Below are 20,512 nucleotides of genomic sequence, written 5' to 3'. Positions count from 1 at the left end.
GGAATTTAAAGAAATCCACAAGAAAAAAAACAGCCCTACTAAAAAGTGGGAAAAGGACAGGAACAGACACTTTAAAAAGAAGACATATGTGTGGTACACAAGCATATTAAAAAAGCCCAATATCACTGATCATTACAGAAATGCAGATCAAAACCACAATGAGAGACAGTCTCACCCCAGTCAGATGGCTATTAAAAGGTCAAAAATAAAGGTGCTAGCAAGGTTGTATAGAAAAAGGAATGTTTATACACTGCTCGTAGGAGTGTAAATTAGATCAACTATTGAAGAAAACAGTGTGGCAATTACTCAAAGAACTAAAAACAGAACCACCATTCCAACCAGCAATCCCATTACTTGGCATATACCCAAAGGATTATAAACCATTCTATATCATAAAGACACATGCGTGTGTTAAGTTCATTGCAGCACCATTCATAATAGTGAAGACGTGGAATAAAACTAAGTGCCCATCAATGATAGACTAGATAAAGAAGATATGGTACATATACACCATGGAATACAGGTACATAGGTGGAGCTGGAGGCCATTATCCTTAGCAAACTAATGCAGGAACAGAAATTCAAATACTGCATGTTATCACTTATAAGTGTGAGTTACATGATGAGAAAACATGGACACCTTAAAGAGAACAGCAGACACTGGCACCTACCACAGGGTATGGAGAAGGAGAGGATCAGGAAAAATAACTAATGGGTGCTACGATTAAACCCTGCGACATGAGCTTGCTTATATAACAAACCTGCACATGTGCCCCTGAACTTAAAATAAAAGATTAAAAAAAGCTACGCTGAAGAGGGTGCAAAGAAAAAAGAAGCCTTGTGTACTCTTGGTGGGAATGTAAATTAGTACAATTGCTATGCAAAACAGTAAGAAGATTTCTCAAAAAACTAAAAACAGAACTACTATTCAATCCAGCAATCCAGCTGCTGTGTATCTATCCAAAGGAAAAGAAATCAGTATGCAAAAAGGATGCCTGAACTCCCACGGTTATTGCAGTACTGTTCACAATAGAAAAGATGTGTAAGCTAAGTGTCCATTAATGAATGAATGAATAAAGAAAATATGTATATACACACAATGAAATACTAGTCCATTGTAATAAAAAGAATGAAATCCTGTCATTGGCAGCAACACAGATGGAACTGGAGGTCATTATGTTAAGTAAAATAAATCAAGCAGAGAAAGACAAATATTGCATGTTCTCACTCATATGTAGGAGCTACAAATGATGATCTATAAAGGTAGAGAGTAGAATGAGAGATACCAGAGGCAAGGAAGGGTGTTCAGGGGGATGGAGAATGAAGAAATACTGGTTAACGAGTAAAAACATATAGATACATCAAATGAGTAAGTTTTAATATTTGATAGCAGAGGAAGGTGACTACGGTATACAACAATGTACTGTGTTCTTCAAAATAGCTAGAATTAAAATGTTCCCAATAAAGAACAATGATAAATCCTGCAGGGGATGAATGCCCTAAATTTCCTGATATCCTGACTTGATCATTACACATTCTATTCATGTAAAAAATCACATGTATGCAGTAAATGTGTACAAGTATTATGAATCAATACAAATAACATTAGAGAGTCTTCTTATTTCCTATGTTAGTTACACCCAAGCCACTCTCTTGCTGGAACAAATATGGTAGTGGTTGTAGCGGGGAGTGATGATGAGGAGGAGGAGGAGGAGGATGGTGATGGTGAAAACAATGATAATATGTTGCTGCGAATACAACTCTATCAAATGACAGCTAATTACGTCTCAGGCATTGTGCCAACCAAATATCAGATAGTAATCAAATTTTATGCCTTAGACTAGTTTGTAATGTAAATGTTATTTTGCTCACTTTGCAGTAAAGAGAAGTTGTCAATTCAGAGAAGTTGAATAATATCCTCCTCAAATCAATCAAATGCTAATTAGGGAAAATAAAAGGGGTTTAAAATAATACAGAAATAATCTTTGGTATGACCCCAATTGTGAGATCCTGCTGTGAATCAAAGACAGATTGAAATAAATCCAAAAGATTACATACTATTGCTAATAAAGCAGATTTGAAAATAAAAGATCCATTCACAAATATATATGCATAGATACTTTATTCAGGGAGTGAAAGATAAGTGACAATTGCAAAGGTGGTAGAAGCTCGTGACCAGGTGACAGACAGACACAGAACACATCAACAGAATTCTCTGATGGTTCCCAGGGAGAGAGCTGCTGCTCTTTCTTCCGAAGCTCTGGGAGCTGGCACAGCCCAGGACTTCCTTTGCTCAGTCTCCACCTGGACAGTGGCAGTATGGCAGCCTCAGAAAAGAAACTTTTTGCTATCAGGGATCATCATGGGCAGATTACTGGCTAAGGAGAAAGAAGCTCCCTGTGTATCCATGGTAGGCTTTGATGAGAAGATGAAGGTGGAGCTGTGGAACGAGGTGAGCCAAATATCCTTATCCTTTCTTGGTCCTGATGAATTCTGAAGCTGTTACTTGCTCTTCGGTGGATACTTTGACTGGCAGGGTGGGGAAGGTGTCACAGGAGGATATTTCTGCTGGCACTGCTGAGGTGGGCAGGGCTGTGGACACTTTGGTGGTGGGCAGGGCTCAGGGCACTTCGGGGGTGGACATGGCTCTGGGCACTTTGGCGTGGGGCACACAGGAGGTGGCTGGCAGGGCTGCTTGCACTGCTGCTGTTGATAAGACATCCTGCTGGAGTCTCAGAATCTGAAAGAAATGATACAACAGTGTTCGTGGGAAGGGAATCCTCCAGAGAGAGAAGCCAACGCTTGTGTAATACCATGGCATATTATTTCTCCAATCTCCAAGAAATTATTTAAATTCTTAATTCCCTTTTCAAGACTTTCTGGTTTCTCCCTTCCACTTTAACAAATTGCTTCATTGTCCCTAGGAAATCCTGTGTTTTCTCATACAATTTTTCCAAATAAATTATCTCTGTTATAAAGAATCAAGCATCTTATTTCTCTGAAAATAACCAATTCAAGAAAGGCAGTCACAAGTTCAGACACCCTGGGTAATCTAATATGCTATTCCTATCATCATTATCTGTTATAAAGTCCAAGTGGGCTGACTTGGGCATAGAGCAAAGGGCTGCTCAGGGAGAATTGTAGTCTCTCACACCTGCTAAGACACAAACCTTTGTAAAGGACACTAGAAAGACAGAGAATAAAGAAAAATACTTTGTTCTTTTTTCTTCATCATATCAAAGGTTACCCCTTAACTTCTCTGTCCATATGGATACCTACCTGTATAACAAAAGAAAGCTAAAATAGCATATAATTGTGCTCTAATCTTAAATTTTCATCCACTAAGTAGCATCAAGTCAATTTTCATAGGATTGGATCCACCAAACTTGCCATATTCAGATTAAACTCAACATTTCAGGGCACAAAGAACAGAGGAACTCAAGGAAGCCAACTCACCAGGTTCTCCAAGGCAGATCAGTGCTCAGGTACCAGGAGTTTAAGAGTCATGCAGCAGAGGATCTCTTTATAGAGACTGCTACCCCACCCAGCAGGAAGTGAAACTACCCAAAACAACGCTGATCCAGTAATTTCTTAAGCCAGATGCAAATTTATCCATGACTGGCATGAGCAGGATACTCAAAATAGGAAATATCCTGTTCTGAAATCTCTCCACTGGGTTAAGCTCTCCTGACTCACAGAAGCTATGCCTTGGATCTCAGTTTCAGTGACTTATGGCAAAGAGGGACTTGGGGGAATCTCTAACTGATGGTCAAGGGATCTCTTTCTTAATTGGGAACAAAGATATTTTCCTGTCTTACACCTTCCCTAAATCATAAAACTTCTGCCCTCATTCACTTTACCTGAATGCCTTATTGTTGTACATGAACTCAACTGTACCTCTACTTTCCTCATGCAATTTGCCAATGTGCTAGGAGGAAGGAGAGACCTAACAAAGGCCTGAGTTCTAGCTCAAGCCTTTTCTTTGCTCTGTTGTATGACCACAGGCAAGTCACTTCTCCTCCACGGAACTGTAAACAGGGAGAATAATACTTACCTCTGAGTTTGCAGGCATTGACCGCATTGTGCCACCTGATGACCCTGTTCGAGCTTGAAATTTTTTCTTCTACCTCTTTCTTTCTCTCATAAAACCCCAGATTTTACCTGTATTATCTTCCTCTTTAAAAGTGTCTTCTCTAATCCATTTGTAGAGGCATTTGTCTCCCAGGATAGATTCCAAAGTGAGATCGAGTCTCCCTAGCACGTTTTCTACTTGCTGCCCTTAGGGATGTGTACTATAACTTTTTATTTATAAAAATGTACTCTTGGACACCACCTTAAGGAAGTAGAGAGAATGGAACCAAAGTTGCAAGCATTCACTCAAAATCTATGTATTGAAACTTGCCTATGTTCAATACATTTTACATACATTTTTAGTATAATTTGAGTATTTTAAATATTACATAATCTCCCAAAACATTCTGTAGTGTCCTGTGAACATCCTATAGAGAACAAGCTGCATAGACTCATGTTATCATATGTGAATAATTAGAAGTAGGTTTGCAGAGTGCAGAAGTTCAGAGCACTTAAAGTCTGAAATCTAGGGGAAAATAAAAGCTAAGTGTAATCCAATATGTATTCTTGCTCTCTATTTCCAAACAGGTTTTAGGTGTTTGAAAGACAGTGTTTTAAAATTTGTTTGTATGTTCTTCCTTTGTTTTTTCCGTAGACCCTCTAGTCCCACAGTCTGCTGGATTATCAACTCACACCCCAATGTACACCTCTCATCTGTCCATTTTGGTACATATTGTTCACTTAACACATATGTTGTCAATGCATTTAGTGATTGTTCTTTCACATCTTTTTTAAGCTCTTTTACAATCGTAAGGTTTTCTAAATATTGTATATTAAGCATTTAAAGTGATATTGCTAGAGCTTCCTTATCTGGACCATTAATCAGGAAGCTTTCCAAGAATGTGGTTTTGTAAGTAGATAAGAAGAAAGGGGAATGAGGAAGAGGAAAGACAAAATCATTAGAGCAGTCACCAGCTATGCTCCAGGAAGAACATGTGTTGAATGAACCCAGCATCACATCCCTCAGTTAAGCAGGTTAGGTACCCAGAACTGCTATTTCTCCTGTCAGTAAGGAAGGGCTTTTGGCTAAGATCATCACTGGCCAGGACACTACAGAAATAGAGCCAACATATCAGAACCTTGAGGCCAGGTGTTTACAAATGGTGTTCTCACCAAATGTTTCCTATAGACTATTACACATGCCAAGCACTTCACTGGGCAAAGTAAAGGGCCTTTACTCAATAGGTCCCCTACTACTCCCCAACAGCCTCACATCACATCTAAAACACAAATCCTTAAAGAAATATCTGATTTGTGCCATGCAAAATTGAAGAATTTGCTGCCAAATGAGATCACTGTGTGAGATAACACAGTCTGAGTCACACCCTGCGACTCCCCTTCTGAGAACACTGCATTCAAACAGGAGGCTTATCACACCAGTGCAGGCACTAGAATGGCAGCAGCCCTAGTGCCCCCCGCATCTCAGACAGGCTCACTTTACAAGTTGAGGTGGTGAACTTGAAACTCAGAGTTCCACACAGAGCAGCCACATGAGGAACGGCCACAACATGAAGAGGGGCAGCTAACAGTCACAGCTTCCCCAAGTTAGGACATCCAGGCCTTGATACATGGAGCGAGGCATACTTCACACATGCACACACACACACACATACACACGCACTTCATGGGTCTTTATTTATCTATCGTCTATCTTCATGTCTAAAGAGTTTAGCTTTATGTTTCTTAACAGTCTGATAGCCTTAGATTCATTCCTATTATTTCGACTTCCTAATTTTGTAAGGGATCATTAAGTACGAATTATTAGTTCATAAAAATGACAGGAAAGAACAAAAATTTTTATTTGGTGTAATATTTGATTCAACATTTTATCTCACATTTTACTATGATACATTCTACTATACAAAATAGTGCTGGCAAATGAAGATTTAAAATAAAATATGAAAAAACAAAGAAACAGGAATTGTTGCAAAATATTCTCGATATGTTAAGAGAAATGGTAACTACAAGTCCCCATGCATATCTGCCTTCTGCTTTTATTTCTGAATAGCAGGCTTAGTCTCCATTGTCCTTCCATAATTCGATGAATTAGATAAACATATGGTAGAATTCTGAAAGTAATTAAGAAGAATGTTTTGGGAGATTATGTAATATTATTTAAAATATTCAAATTATACTAAAAAATGTATGTAAAGCATGATAACATTTTCATTAAAAGATGGGAAACATAAAACAACATATTAAATGTGATTATATATGGCTGGTATAATTACAGATGATGTTTATGTTCTTATTTAACTTTTCGAAGTATGCTTCAAATGTTACCTATTATTGAGTAAGGAATCTTAAAATTCTGCTTTGAAAAGCTAACAAGAGACAAGCCTGTCCATTGCTCAGTTAATGAGATAGTGGGTTTTTTGGGGTTTTTTAAAGCATTGTTGGCTAGACACTAAAGGTGGGGCAGGATGTAAGTAGCAGTAGTTTTATTGTAATAGCTCTACATTTGATCACATCCCTTCTAAAATCTCTCTCGAAGAAAACCCCAATAATAATCCCCCTTCCTCAGAGTATTGACATATACACACAGATGTTTACAAATGGTGTTCTCTCCAAATGTGAGAATCGTAGTAACCACAGACACCCAATAGCTGTATGTGTCTGTGACATCATTCACCAAAATTGGGAGATCGTTCTAGGGTAACAAAATCAGGAATGAGTTTGTCTACTATCCAAGAGCCAGGTAGATAGAAAGCATAAATTGGCCATAATATGATGAAATTGGAAGAGATGGATGATTAGCAGGACAGGTAGTAAGGATAGTAGGACATGGTGATAATAATAGTAACTACCACTAAATTGTCATGAGAAAACAATTATATCAGAGACTGCATATAAATACTTAGCACAGGCTACAGATAGTGCTCAAAATGCTAAAGTAACACATTGTTAATGAAAGAGATAGAGACAAAATATCAATTTCAAGTTGTTTATGGTTAAGAAAGGTACTTGCTTTCTCTTTAAGATCTTTTATATTATCCTTATTTTAACTGTGTGCCAGAAGTTTTTAGGACAAAGCAAATGCAAATATATGATTTGAATGAAGTGGGCAGAAATAATAAGATGGGCTGATCCTGACGTTTATTCTTATGTGATAAAAATGAGAGTTAATCTAAGCAGAAATTTAGATCAGTTCCTAGTTGTTCGTACTCTCTAAGACTTTCCTCTGAATTCAGTTAATACAAGAAAATAAATCTAAATACAGTAAATAGCAATATGTGGATGTGTTCATTTGTAAAATATTAACATACATAGATATTTAGCATTCCATGTGAAAGTATATATAATGTTTCCTCCAATTTAGTTTACTGTTATGTGGTTAGCTGTTTAGGACATTAATAAAAAACACTCATTCAAATATCACATTTCTTCTGGTGGCAAATTACCTAAATTTTAGGCTAAATCCTTATAAGAACTGAATAGCTTATTAGCACTAACCTTCCCAAAGTTAATAGATCTTATAGATTCTACTGTTATTTTCTCTATATGTTAGATCAGAATATTTAAGAGCATAATTTCAAGAGCTATTAGTAATGTAAAGTACTCCTGTTGCTTAATGTTAATGAGATTAAGAAGGACATATGGTAAATGATAGAATGAATCAGACACTTCTCCTCATAAGAATCTTTTCAAGATAGTGAATGTGCATAGGCTGTGGTTTCCTTCCAAAAAAAGTCAAAAAGGAAAATAAGGAAACACGAACAAAATTGTGAAAAATTTTGAAGAGGAAAAAAACTGTTTGAAATCTAATATGGGGAGAGCTGAAATTCTACTGTAAGTTAGAAATATATGAAATAAAACATAAACATTATTAGAACAATCAAAACTAACAGTCTTACAGAGATAAACACAATTTTACAATATGATCCAGCAAACTTTGATCTAGTACATTTCAAAATATTTCAACAAAAAATAACCTGCATTCAAATGATTGCAGCAGTTTTATTCATAAATTCCAAGAAGCGTGATCTACCAAGATGCCCTTCAATAAATGAATCGATAAACCATGGTGCATTATACCCATGCAGTGGAACACTATGCAGTGATAACATCGAATGATCTATCAAGAAATACAAAGATATGAATGAATTTTAAATGCAAACTGGTAAGTTTTTAAAAAGTCAGCCTCAAAGGCTACACACTGTTTCTAAAATGGTTCCATTTATATGATTTCTGTAAAATGCAAAATTACACATCCAAAAAGCACAACAAACTCCAAGTTCAATGAATTCAATGACACCCACACTGAGACACATTATAATTAAATTATCAAAAGAGAGAATCTTGAAAGCAGGAAGAAGGAAGTAAATCATCATATCTAAGGGATCCTTAATAAGTAGTTGACCAAATTCTTATCAGAAGTAGTTTTCTGAATAAGTAATTTTCAATATATCATCCTACTGCCTCCTGATCTCCAAGGCAGTGGAATTCTATGTTGATAGTGATTTCTTTCAACGCTGTAGAATTCTAGAAAGAAACCACTTTCAACCTAAAATTGTACAGCCGGCAAAATTGTCCTTAAAAGTGAGGGCAAATTTATGACATTTCCAGAAATCAAAACTTGAGGCAGTTCATTGCTCCTAGATTTTCTGTATGTATGAGAAATGATACAGAGAGCCTCTCAGGTTGAAATAAAAGGATGCTGGGCCAGGCGCAGTGGCTCACACCTGTAATCCCAGCACTTTGAGAGGTCGAGGTGGGCGGATCACAAGGTCAGGAGTTCGAGAGCAGCCTGACCAACATGGTGAAACCCCATCTGTACTAAAAATACAAAAATTAGCTGGGTGTAGTGGTGTGTGCCTGTAATCCCAGCTACTTAGGAGGCTGAGGCAGGAGAATTGCTTGAACCCAGGAGGTGGAGGCTGCAGTGAGCCGAGATCGCACCACTGCACTCCAGCCTGGGCAACAGAGAGAGACACTGTCTCACAAAAAAAAAGGATGCTGGAGAGAAACTGTATGAAGATATAAAGGTATCTGATAGACATGCACAGGTACATAAAAGCCAGCATTATTGTAATTTTAGCTTGTAACTCCACTTTTTATTTTCTACAAGATTTAAAATGCAAATGTATACAATACAATTACAAATATATGTTAGTGAACATACAGTGTATAAAGATGTAATTTGTGAACTCAACATAAAAAGAAGATGGGGTGGTTGTATGAGTTAATTTTTCTATGCAGTTGGAATTGTTGGTGTTAATGCTACTTAGATTAGTATAACTTTAAGATATTATATACAGTCTTCACTGTAACCACAAAATAAATATTTTAGAATACACACGACAGAAAAAAGACAATTTAAAAAGTTTTACTATTAAAAAAAACTAAACACAAATCAGGCACTAATGAAAGATAACACAGAGAAAAGAGTAAATGCAAAAAGAGGACCTACCTCATCAGTTATTATTTTAAATGTAAGTGAATTAAACTTTCCCCAGCAACAGAAATTGAAAGCATGGATCTTAAATTAAAAAAATTTATTCAACTATTTGCTGTTTACAAGAAACTAACTTTACAACTAAAGACACAAAGAGGTTGAAAGTAATAGTATGGAAAAAGATATTTTATGTAAATAGTAGCCACAAGAGACCAGAGGTGGCTACAATAACATCAGACACAATTAAGTTGAGTACTGTTACATGAGACTATAAAGGACATATATATTGATAAAGAGATTTATTCACTCAGAAAACATAGAAGTTATAAACATCCATTTCCTAACATCAGAACTCTAAAACATATGAAGATACATTGAGAGAAATTAAAAGAAATGGATAGTTCTATAATAAATATTGAAAACTTAAATACTTCACTTTCAAAAATGGCTAGAATAATAGAAGTTCAAAAAGAAAATAGATGACTTAAAAATATAAACCAATTAGTCCAAACAGAAAAATACACAACCCTGTACCCACCAACAGCAGGATATACCCTACAATTTTCTCAGGAGAACATGGAACACCCTCCAGGATAGACCACATAGTAGACTAGAAAATAAGTTAATATATTTAAAAAGACTAAAATCATACAAAGTACTTTTCCAATCACTTTGGAATAAGACTAAAAATCTATAACCAACTTAAAACTGGAAAATTCACACATTTGTGGAAACAAACAAACAAAAAAACACTCTTAAACAACCAATAGGTCAAATAAGAAATCACAGGAAAATTAGAAATAGCTTGAGACTACTGACAACAAAAACACATCATACCAAAACTTCAGGATTGCAGAAAAAGCAGTGCTAACAGGGAAATTTACAGCCATAACCACATATATTTTTAATTTAAAAAATTCTCAGATCAATAACTTCATGTTACACCTTAGGGAAATACAAAAAGAAAAGTAAACTAAACCCAAAAAAAGTAAATATGAGAGACTAGAATGGAGATAAATAAAATAAAAGACAAGAAAACAATAGAGAAAATCAGTAAAACCAACTTTTATTTCATTGAAAAGGCAACAAAACTGACAAATTGTTAGATTAACCACAGAAGAGAAAAATGATGTAACACTCAAATAGCTAAAATCTTAAAAGAAAGTGGGGAAGTTACTACTGATTTTACAGAAATGAAAAGAATTTTAATGGAAAACATCGAAACAATTCTATGTCAGCTTATCAGATAACCCAGTTGAAATAAACAAATTCTTAGAAATATACTGTCTACCAAACCAAATCATAAAGAAATAGAAAATTTGAAGAGATATATAAAAAGTAAGGAGATTGAATTACTAATCTAAAATCTCACAAGAAAGAAAAGTGTTGACCCAGAAGGATTTATTGGAGAAGTATATACCAATCCTTCTCAAACTCTATCAAAAAAGAAAACTTAAAATAGAATACTTCCTGCCTTATTCCATGAAGCCAGGATTACCCTGATAGAAAATCCAGACAAAGACACTGCAAGGAATGAAAACTACACACCAATATTCCTCATGAATATTGATGCAAAAAATGCTCAAAAACATTTAACATACCAGATAATTCCTGTGGCTCTGGGCAAGATGGCCAACTAGATGCAGCCAGGTAGAATAGCTGCCACTGAGGGACAGAGACGACTGGCCCACTTTTAACAGATTTTCAGAGGGGAGGCACTGAGAGTGAAGCAAACACAAAACAGAAAAAAGCAGGGATTGCAATCCCAATTTCAGACAAAAGAGACTTTAAACCAACAAAAATCAATAAAGACCAAAAAAAGCATTACACAGTGGTAAAGGATTCAACAAGAATACCCAACTGTCTTAAACATAAATGCACCCAACACAGGAGCACTCACATTCATGAAGCAATTTCTTAGTGCCCTTCAAAGAGAATTAGACTCCCATACAGTAATAGTGGGAGACTTTAACACCCCACTGACAGTATTAGACAGATCATAGTGGCTGAAATTTAACACATGTATTCAGGACTTGAAGTCAGCACAGAACCAAATGGACCTGATAGACATCTACAAAACTCTCTACCCAAAAACAGAGACTGTACATTCTTCTTTTAGCCACATGGCACAAACTCTGAAATCAATCACATGGTGGGATATAAAACACTCCTCAGCAAACACAAAAGAACTGAAATCATAACAACCAATCTCTCAGAAGACAGCACCATGAAATTTGAAATCAAGACTGAGAAATTCACTCAAAACCATACAATTACATGGAAATTTAATAAGATGCTCCTGAATGACTTTTGAGTAAATTATCAAATTAAGGCTGAAATCAAGAAGTTCTTTGAAACTAATGAGAATGAACATACAACATACCAGAATCTGTGGACACAGCTAATGCAGTATTAAGAGGAAATTTATAGCACTAAATGCTCACATCAAAAAGTTAGAAAGATATCAATGTAACAACCTAACATCACAACTAAAAGAACGAGGAAACCAAGAGAAAACCAACCTCAAAGCAATCAGAAGACACGAAATAACCAAAATCAGAGCTAAGCTAAAGGAGACTGAGATATAAAAAAAAATCAAAATATCAACAAATCCAGGAATTACTTTTAAAAAATAATAAAATAACTAGACTATAAAGAAGAAAAGAGAAAATATTCAAATAAACACAGTTAGAAAAGACAAAAGGGATATTCACAAATGAATTCTACCTGATGTACAAATAAGAGCTGGTACCATTCCTGCTGAAACTATCCCAAAAAGTTGAAGAGGAGGACTCCTCCCTAACTCATTCTATGAGGCCAGCATCATCTTGATACCAAAACCTTGCAGAGACACAAACACTAAAAAGTAAATTTCAGGCCAATATCCTCAATGAAAATCAATGCACAAATTCTCAGCAAAATACTGGCAAACCTAATCCAGCAGCACATCAAAAAGCCTATCCACCAGAATCAAGTTGGTTTTATCCCTGGGGTGCAAGAATGGTTAAACATACACAAATCAATAAATTTGATTCATCACATAAACAGAACTAAAGACAAAAATCACATGATTGTCTCAACAGATGCAGAAAAAGCTTTCCATACAATTCAACACCCTTCATGTTAAAAACGCTCAGTAAACTAGATATTAACCAAATGAATATTCCTCAAAATAATAAGAGCCATCTGTAACAAATCCACAGCCAATATGATACTGAATAGGGAAAAGCTGGAAGCATTCCCCTTGAAAACTGGCACAATACAAGGATGCCCTCTCTCACCACTTCTATTCAACATACTATGGAAAGTCCTGGCCAGAGCAATCAAGAAAGATAAGGGTAGAAAGGCGACCAAAATAAGAAGCAGGAAGTCAAACTATCCCTGTTTGCACACGACATGATTCTATATCTAAAAGACCCTATAGTCTCGGAACGAAAGCTCTTTCAGCAGATAAACAACTTCAGCAATGTTTCAGGATTCAAAAACAACATACAAAAATCAGTCAATCAATCACTAGCACTCCTATATACCAGCAACAGCCAAGCCAACAGCCAAATCAGGAACACAATCCCATTCAAGACAGTGGCAAAAAGAATAAAATACCTAGGAAAACAGCTAACCAGGGAGGTGAAAGATCTCTACACAGAGAACTACAAAGCATTGCTGAACATCAGAGATGACACTAATAAATGGAAAAACATTCCAAGCTCATGAATAGGAAGAATCAATACAGTTAAAATAGCCAAACTCCTCAAAGCAGTTCGCAATTTCAGTGTGATTCCTCTCCTATCAAACTACCAATGACATTCTTCACAGAACCAAAAAAAAAAAACAACAACAATTATACAATTCTATGGAACCAAAAATTAGCTTGAATAGCCAAGGTAATCCTAAACAAAAAGAACAAAGCTGGAGTCATGATGCTACCTGACTGCAAACTATACTATAAGGCTGCAGTAACCAAAATAGCATGGTACTAGTACAAAACAGACACAGAGACTAATGGAACAGAATAGGAAACCCAGAAATAAAGCAACACACCTGTAACTATCTGATCACTAAAAATGTGACAAAAACAAGCAATGTGGAAAGAACTCCCTATTCAATAAATGGTGCTGGGATAACTGTCTAGCCCTATGTATAAGATTGAAATTGGATGCCTTCCTTACACTATATACAAAAATCAACTCAAGATGAATTAAAGACTTAAATGTAGAGCGCTAGATTACAAATACCCTGGAAGACAACCTAGGCAATACCATTCTGGACATAGGGACAGGCAAATATTTTATGACAAAGACACCAAAAGTAATTGCAACAAAAGAAAAATTGATGAATAGGATAAACCAAAGAGCTTCTGCACAGCAAAGGAAACTATCAACAAAGTAAACAGACAACCTACAGAATGGGAGAAAAGTTTCATAAAGCATGCATCTGATAAAGTTCTAATATTCAGCATCTATAAAGAATTTAAACAAATTTACAAGAAAAAAAAACAGCCCCATTAAACAGTGGGCAAAGGACAGAAATAGACACATTTCACAGGAAACATACATGTAGCCAATAAGTATATGAAAAACAAGCTCGACATCACTGATCATTAGGGAAATGTAAATCAAAACCACAATGAGATACTAACTATTTCACACCAGTCATAATGGCTATTATTACAAAGTCAAAAAATAAAAAGTGCGGGAGAGGTTGCAGAGAAAAACGAATGCTTATACAGTGTTGGAGGAAGTGTCAATTAGATCAACCATTGTGGAAAACAGTGTGGCAATTACTCAAACAGCTAAAAACAGAACTACCATTCCGACCAGCAATCCCATTACTTGGTATATACCCAAAGGAATACAAACCATTCTGTGTCATAAAGATACATGCACATGTTACGTTCATTGCAGCACTATTCATAATAGCAGACATGGAATCAAACTAAGTGCCCATCAATGATAGACTAGATAAAGAAAATGTGATACATACACACCATGAAATACTATGCAGCCATAAAAAAAAGTGATCAAGTCCTTTGCAGGAACATGGGTAGAGCTACAGGCCATTACCCTCAGAAAACTAATGCAGGAACAGAAAATCAAATACCACATGTTCTCACTTATAACTGGGAGCTAAATGCTGAGAAAACATGGACACATAGAGGGGAACAACAGACAATAGGGCCTATTGGAGGGTAAAGGTTTGGGGGACAGAGAGGATCAGGAGAAATAACTAATAGGTACTATGATTAATAACTGAGTGATGAAACAAGCTGTACAATAAACCCCGGTGACATGCATTAACCGATATAACAAACCTGCACATGTACCCCTGATTTTAAAATAAAAAATTTTAAAAAATAGCAGATACTGGATAGGATGCAAAGAAAAAAGAAGCCTATATACTTCTGGTGGGAATGTAAATTAGTACACCCGCAGTGGAAAACAATACAAAGATTTCTCCAAAAACTAAAAATAGAACTACGATTCAATCCTGCAATCCAACTACTGTGTATCTATCCAAAGGAAAAGAAATCAGTCCATCAAACGGATGCCTGAACTCCCATGGTTATTGCAGTACTATTCACAATAGCAAAGATATGTAACCTAAGTGTCCATTAACGAATAAATGGAAAAAGAAAATATTGTATAGACACACAATGAAATCCTATTCTGTTGTAAAAAAGAATAAAATCATGTCATGTGCAGCAACATGGATGGAACTGGAGGTCATTATGTTAAGTAAAATAAGTCAAGCAGGGGAAGACAAATACTGCATGTTCTCACTCATCTGTGGGAGCTACAAAAGTTGATCTATAAAGGTAGAGAGTAGAATGATAGTTACCAGAGGCAGGGAAAGATGTTCAGGGGGTGGAGAATGAAGAGATGCTGGTTAAATAGTACAAACATAGAGAGACGTAAAAGAGGTAACTTTAAATATTTGATAGCGGAGTACGGTGACTACAGTTTACAACAATGTATTGTATTTTTCAAAATAGCAAAAAGAGAGGAATTAAAACGTTCCTAGGAAAGAAAGAAATGATAAATGCTCAAGGTCATGGATTCCCTAAATTTCCTGATATCCTGACGTGATCATTACACATTTGATCCATGTAACAAAATATCACATGTACCCCAAAAATATGTACAATTATTATGAATCAATTAAAAATAACAATAGGGAGTCTTCTTATTTCCTGTATTAGTTACATCCAAGCCACTCTCTTTCTGGAACAAATATCTTGGTGGTTGTAGCAGAGGGTGATGATGATTATGATGATGATGATGCTTCTGGGGGAAACGATGATATATTGCTGCTTCTTAGCAGCAAATTCAATAAAATGACTGCTATTATGTGTCAGGTATAGTGCCAACCAAATTTCAGATAGAAATTAGATTTTATGACTTAGACTATTTTATGATGTAAATATTGTTTGGTTCACATTGCAGTAAAAAGATAGACATTTGGAGAACTGGAATAATATGTTCTGCAAATCAATCAAACACTAAGAAAAAATAAAAGGGGTATAAAATGATACAGAAATAATACTTGCTATGACCCAAAATTCATATAGCAACAATTGTAAGATCTTCCCTGAGGATCACAGAAAGACAGGAATAAATCTAAATGGTCATATCACATTGCTAATAAAGGAGATTTGAAAAGAAACAAAAGACCCATTCACAAATATATACGCATAGATACTTTATTCAGGGAGTGAAAGAAAAGTGACAATTGCACAGGTGGTAGAAGCTCATGCCCAGGTGAAAGACAGACACAGAACACATCAACAGAATTCTCTGATGGTTCCCAGGCACACAGCTGCAGCTCTTTCTGCTGAAGCTCTGGGAACTGACAAAGCCAAGGTTCCTTTGCTCAGTCTCCACCTGGACAGTGGCAGTATGGCAGCCTTGGAAAGGAAACCTTTTGCTATCAGGGATCATCATGGGCAGATCACAGGCTAAGGGGAAAGAAGCTCCCTATGAATCCATGATAAGCTTTGATGAGAAGATGAAGGTGGAGCTGTGGAACGAGGTGAGCCAATTATCCTTATCCTCTCATGCTCCTGATGAATCCTGAAGCTGTTACTTGCTCTTCGGTGGATACTTTGGCTGGCAGGGTGGGGAAGGTGTCACAGGAGGATATTTCTGCTGGCACTGCTGAGGTGGGCAGGGCTGTGGACACTTTGGTGGTGGGCAGGGCTCAGGGCACTTCGGGGGTGGACATGGCTCTGGGCACTTTGGCGTGGGGCACACAGGAGGTGGCTGGCAGGGCTGCTTGCACTGCTGCTGTTGATAAGACATCCTGCTGGAGTCTCAGGATCTGAAAGGAATGTTATGACAGTGTTCACAGGAATGGACTCCTCCAGAGAGAGAGAAGCCAAAGCTTATGTAATACCATGGCATATTATGTCTCCAATCTCCAGAAATTTATTTAAACTCTTAGCTCCCTTTTCATGACTTCCTGTCTTCTCCTTTCCACTTTAGCAAGTGGCTTCATCAGCCCTAGCAAATCCTGCCTTTCCTCATACAATTTTTCCAAAGAAAACATCTCTGTAATAAAAAATCCAGCATGTTAATCCAAGAAATTAACATCTTCATGAAAGGCAGTCACAAGTTCAGACCCCCTGGGCAATCTCACAAGCTATTCCTATCATCATTATCTGTTGTAAAGTCCCAATGGCTTGACTTGGGCACAGAGCAAGGGCTGTTCAGGAAGAAGTGCTGGCTCTCACACCTGCTAAGACACAAACCTTTGAAAAGGACACCAGAAAAATATGGAAAAGAGAAAAATACTTTGTCCTTTTCTTCCAACCAAAGCTTTCCTATTAACTTCTCTGTCCATATGAACATATAACTGTATATTTTTTTAAAAGCTGTGTAAAACACTCTATCACATAGTCTAATCCTGTAGTTCCATCCACTAAGTACCATCAAACCCATGATCATAGGTTTGAATACACCAAACTTGCTGGATTCAAATTAAATTCAACATTTCAGGGCAAAAAGAACAGAACTCAAGGAAGCAGACTAACCAGTTTCTCCAAAGCAGATCGGTGCTCGAGTACCAGGAGTTTAGGAGTTGGGCAGCAGAGAACCTCTTTATAGGGCCAGCTACCCCACCCAGCAGGAAGTGGAACCGCCTAAACTAGGCTGGTCCAGCAATGTCCCAACCAAAATGCAAATTTATCCATAACTGGCATGACAGGGATTCTCAAACTGGGAAACATCATGGAGGCCCTGCCTTAGATCTCAGTTTCAGTGACTTATGGCAAAGAGGGACTTGGGGGATTCTCTAACTGGTGGTCAAGGACTCTCTTTCTTGATTGGGGGCAATGAATGCTTCCTGTCTTACACATTCCCTAAATCATAAAACTTCCTGCCCCGATCCACTTTAGCTGAATGCCATATTGTTGTACATGAACCCATCTCCACCCCTTCTTTCCTCGTACAATTTGCCAGTGTGCTAGAAGGACCTAACAAAGGCCTGAGTTCTGGCCACAGATTGTTTTGCTAAGTTGTATGACCACAGCCAGGTCAACTCTCCTCTCTGGAATGGTAAACAGAGAAGCATCATATCTACCTCTGGTTTTGAAGGCAGTGACCACATTGTGCCATCTGTTGACCCTGTTCAAGCCTGAAATTTTCTACTTCACCTTTGTCTTTCTCTCACAGAACCCCAGATTTTACCTATATTCCTTTTCCCTTTGAAGTTGTCTTACACACCTCTCATAGAGGCACTTGTGTCCCAGGACAGACACCAGAGTGAGATCCAGTCTCCCCAGTATGTTTGCTACTGCTGCTATCAAGGATGTGTACTACAGCCTTTTTATTTATAGAAATGTACTTAGTCACCACATTAAGGAAATGGAGAGAAGGGAACCAAAGTTACAAGCATTCATTTTAAATCTATGTATTGAACCATGCCTATATCTTTCCCTGTGAACATCCTATAGAGAACAAAATGCATAGACTCACAGTATCTTATGTAAATAGAGAAGAGAAGGGCTCTTCTCAGAGTAGAGAAGGTCAGAGGACTTAAAGTCTGAAACCTAGGGGAAAATATAAACTCAGTGTGATCCTATATGTTTGCTTTCTCTACCTCTCTTTCCAAACAGGTTTTAGTCTTTGAAAGACAGTATTATTTTATTTGTTTGTATGTTCTTCCTTTGTCTTTTCCCAAAGCCCTCTAGCCCCACAACCTGCTAGATTATCAACTCACATCCCAATGTATACCTCTCATCTGTCCATTTTAGTACACATTGTTCACTCGATACGTATGTTGTCAATGTAAATGTCTTTCACATCTTTTTAAAACTCTTCCTGCAATCAATGGGGCTTACTAAGCATCATATATTAAACATTTAAAATACTGCTGCTGGAGCTTCCTTATCTGGGCCAATAATCAAGAACTTTTCCAAGAATGTGGTTTTATAATTGGAGAAGAAGAAGGACGAGGAAGATAAGAAAAAAAGAGGAAGAGGAGTGACTCAAATTCTTTGGAGCACTCACCAGCTATGCTCCAGATAGAGCAAGAGCACTGAATCAACCCAGCATCACACCTCTCAGTTAAGCAGGTTAGGTTTCCAGATCTGCAATTGCTCCAGTCTCTAAGGAAGGGCTTTTGGCCAAGATCACCATGGCCAGACGCTACAGAAATAGAACTATCATGTCAACACCTTGAGTCCAGGTGTTTACAAACAGTGTTCTCACCAAATGCTTCCACATGTCAAGTACAGTGGGTGCAGTAAAGGGATTTCACTCAATAGGTCCCCTACTCCTCCCCAGAGACTCACATCACATCTACAACACAAATCCTTACAGAAATGTCTTTTTTCTGCCATGAAAAATTGGAGGATTGGCTGCTAAATGAGATCACTGTGTGAGATAATACAGTTTGGGTCATGCCCTGAGACTCCCCTTCTGAGAACACCCCACTCAAACAGGCTGTTTATCACAGCAGTGCAGGCACCAGAGTGGCAGCAGCCCTAGTGCCCCCAGCATCTCAGACAGGCTCACTTTACGAGTTGAGATGGTGAACTGGAAACTCAGAGTTCCTCACAGTCCAGCTACATGAAGAGTGGTCACAACATGAAGAGGAGCAGCTAACAGTCCCACCTTCCCCAGGTTAGGACATCCAGTCCCTGAGACATAGAGCGAGGCATACTTCACACACACACACACACACACACACACACGAGTCTTTATCTATCATCTATCTACATGTCTAAAGAGGTTAGCTTTATCTTCTTTCAGAGTCTGATAGCCTTAGATTCATTCCTATTACTTCTACTCCATAATTTTCTAAGGGATCATTAAGTATGAATTATTAGTACTTAAAAACGACAGGAAAGAACAAATACTTAACTTTTTTGTGATTCACAAAGTATATTTGAATTTTATTAATTATATATTCACTCATTTGTGCGTGTGTGTGTTCATAATGCTATGAAATTTACATCACATACGTAGCTTTGGCTACTACTACAGTCAAGATACATAACTGTTCCATTACCACAAGGCTCCTCTGCTCCCCACTTATATCCACCCCTGCTTTCTCAAATACTTACCTCTAGTAAATATTACTCTTTTTTCTATCTCTATGATTTCATTATTTTAAGAATATTTTAGTGAATTTATACATCATGCAACCTTTTAATAATTGTTCTTTTTTTATGTAACAATTTCATGGAGATCCATTCACTTTGTCCACTTTTAATTTTGTGTAATACTTGATTCAACATTTTATCTCACATTTCAATACTATACATTCCACTAAACAAAATAGTGCTGGCAAATAAAGATTTAAAATTAAATATGAAAAAATAAAGAAACAAAATTATGGTAAAATATTCTTGATAAGCTCAGAGAAAGGGTAACGGCAATTCCCCATGCATATCTGTCTTCTGCTTTTATTTCTGAATGAAAGGCTAAGCATCCATTGTCCTTCCATGCTGAATCCAATAAATTACAGAATATTCATATGGTAGAAT

The 20,512-nt window shown here is 37.0% G+C and overlaps 2 protein-coding genes across 3 annotated transcripts; both read right to left on the bottom strand.

Annotated features, from left to right (window-relative positions):
- Positions 1 to 2,104: 2,104 nt before the first annotated feature.
- On the bottom strand, positions 2,105 to 3,497 carry LOC104001068 (small proline-rich protein 2A). The gene is made up of 2 exons (XM_001136907.4): positions 3,456 to 3,497; positions 2,105 to 2,739 (listed from the first exon to the last, which is right to left on the bottom strand). Exon 2 carries the CDS (start codon positions 2,718 to 2,720, stop codon positions 2,502 to 2,504), a length of 219 nt encoding a protein of 72 aa, XP_001136907.2. The 5' UTR covers positions 2,721 to 2,739; positions 3,456 to 3,497; the 3' UTR covers positions 2,105 to 2,501.
- Positions 3,498 to 16,209: 12,712 nt separating this feature from the next.
- SPRR2B (small proline rich protein 2B) lies at positions 16,210 to 17,597 on the bottom strand. Of its 2 annotated transcripts, none has more exons than XM_054671094.1 (2): positions 17,555 to 17,597; positions 16,210 to 16,842 (listed from the first exon to the last, which is right to left on the bottom strand). In XM_054671094.1, the coding sequence occupies exon 2, from the start codon at positions 16,821 to 16,823 to the stop codon at positions 16,605 to 16,607; it is 219 nt and encodes a 72-aa protein (XP_054527069.1). In that variant the 5' UTR covers positions 16,824 to 16,842; positions 17,555 to 17,597; the 3' UTR covers positions 16,210 to 16,604. The 2 variants fall into 2 exon arrangements, with proteins under 2 accessions (XP_054527069.1, XP_001136978.2); XM_001136978.5 differs by having other exon boundaries at positions 16,212 to 16,842; positions 17,551 to 17,597.
- Positions 17,598 to 20,512: the final 2,915 nt, after the last annotated feature.

The sequence above is a fragment of the Pan troglodytes genome, chromosome 1 (genome assembly GCF_028858775.2).
Source record: "Pan troglodytes isolate AG18354 chromosome 1, NHGRI_mPanTro3-v2.0_pri, whole genome shotgun sequence".
Classification (NCBI taxonomy): Eukaryota; Metazoa; Chordata; class Mammalia; order Primates; family Hominidae; genus Pan; species Pan troglodytes.
Note: the sequence above shows the minus strand (reverse complement) of the source record. Positions and strands in the feature narration are given on the sequence as shown.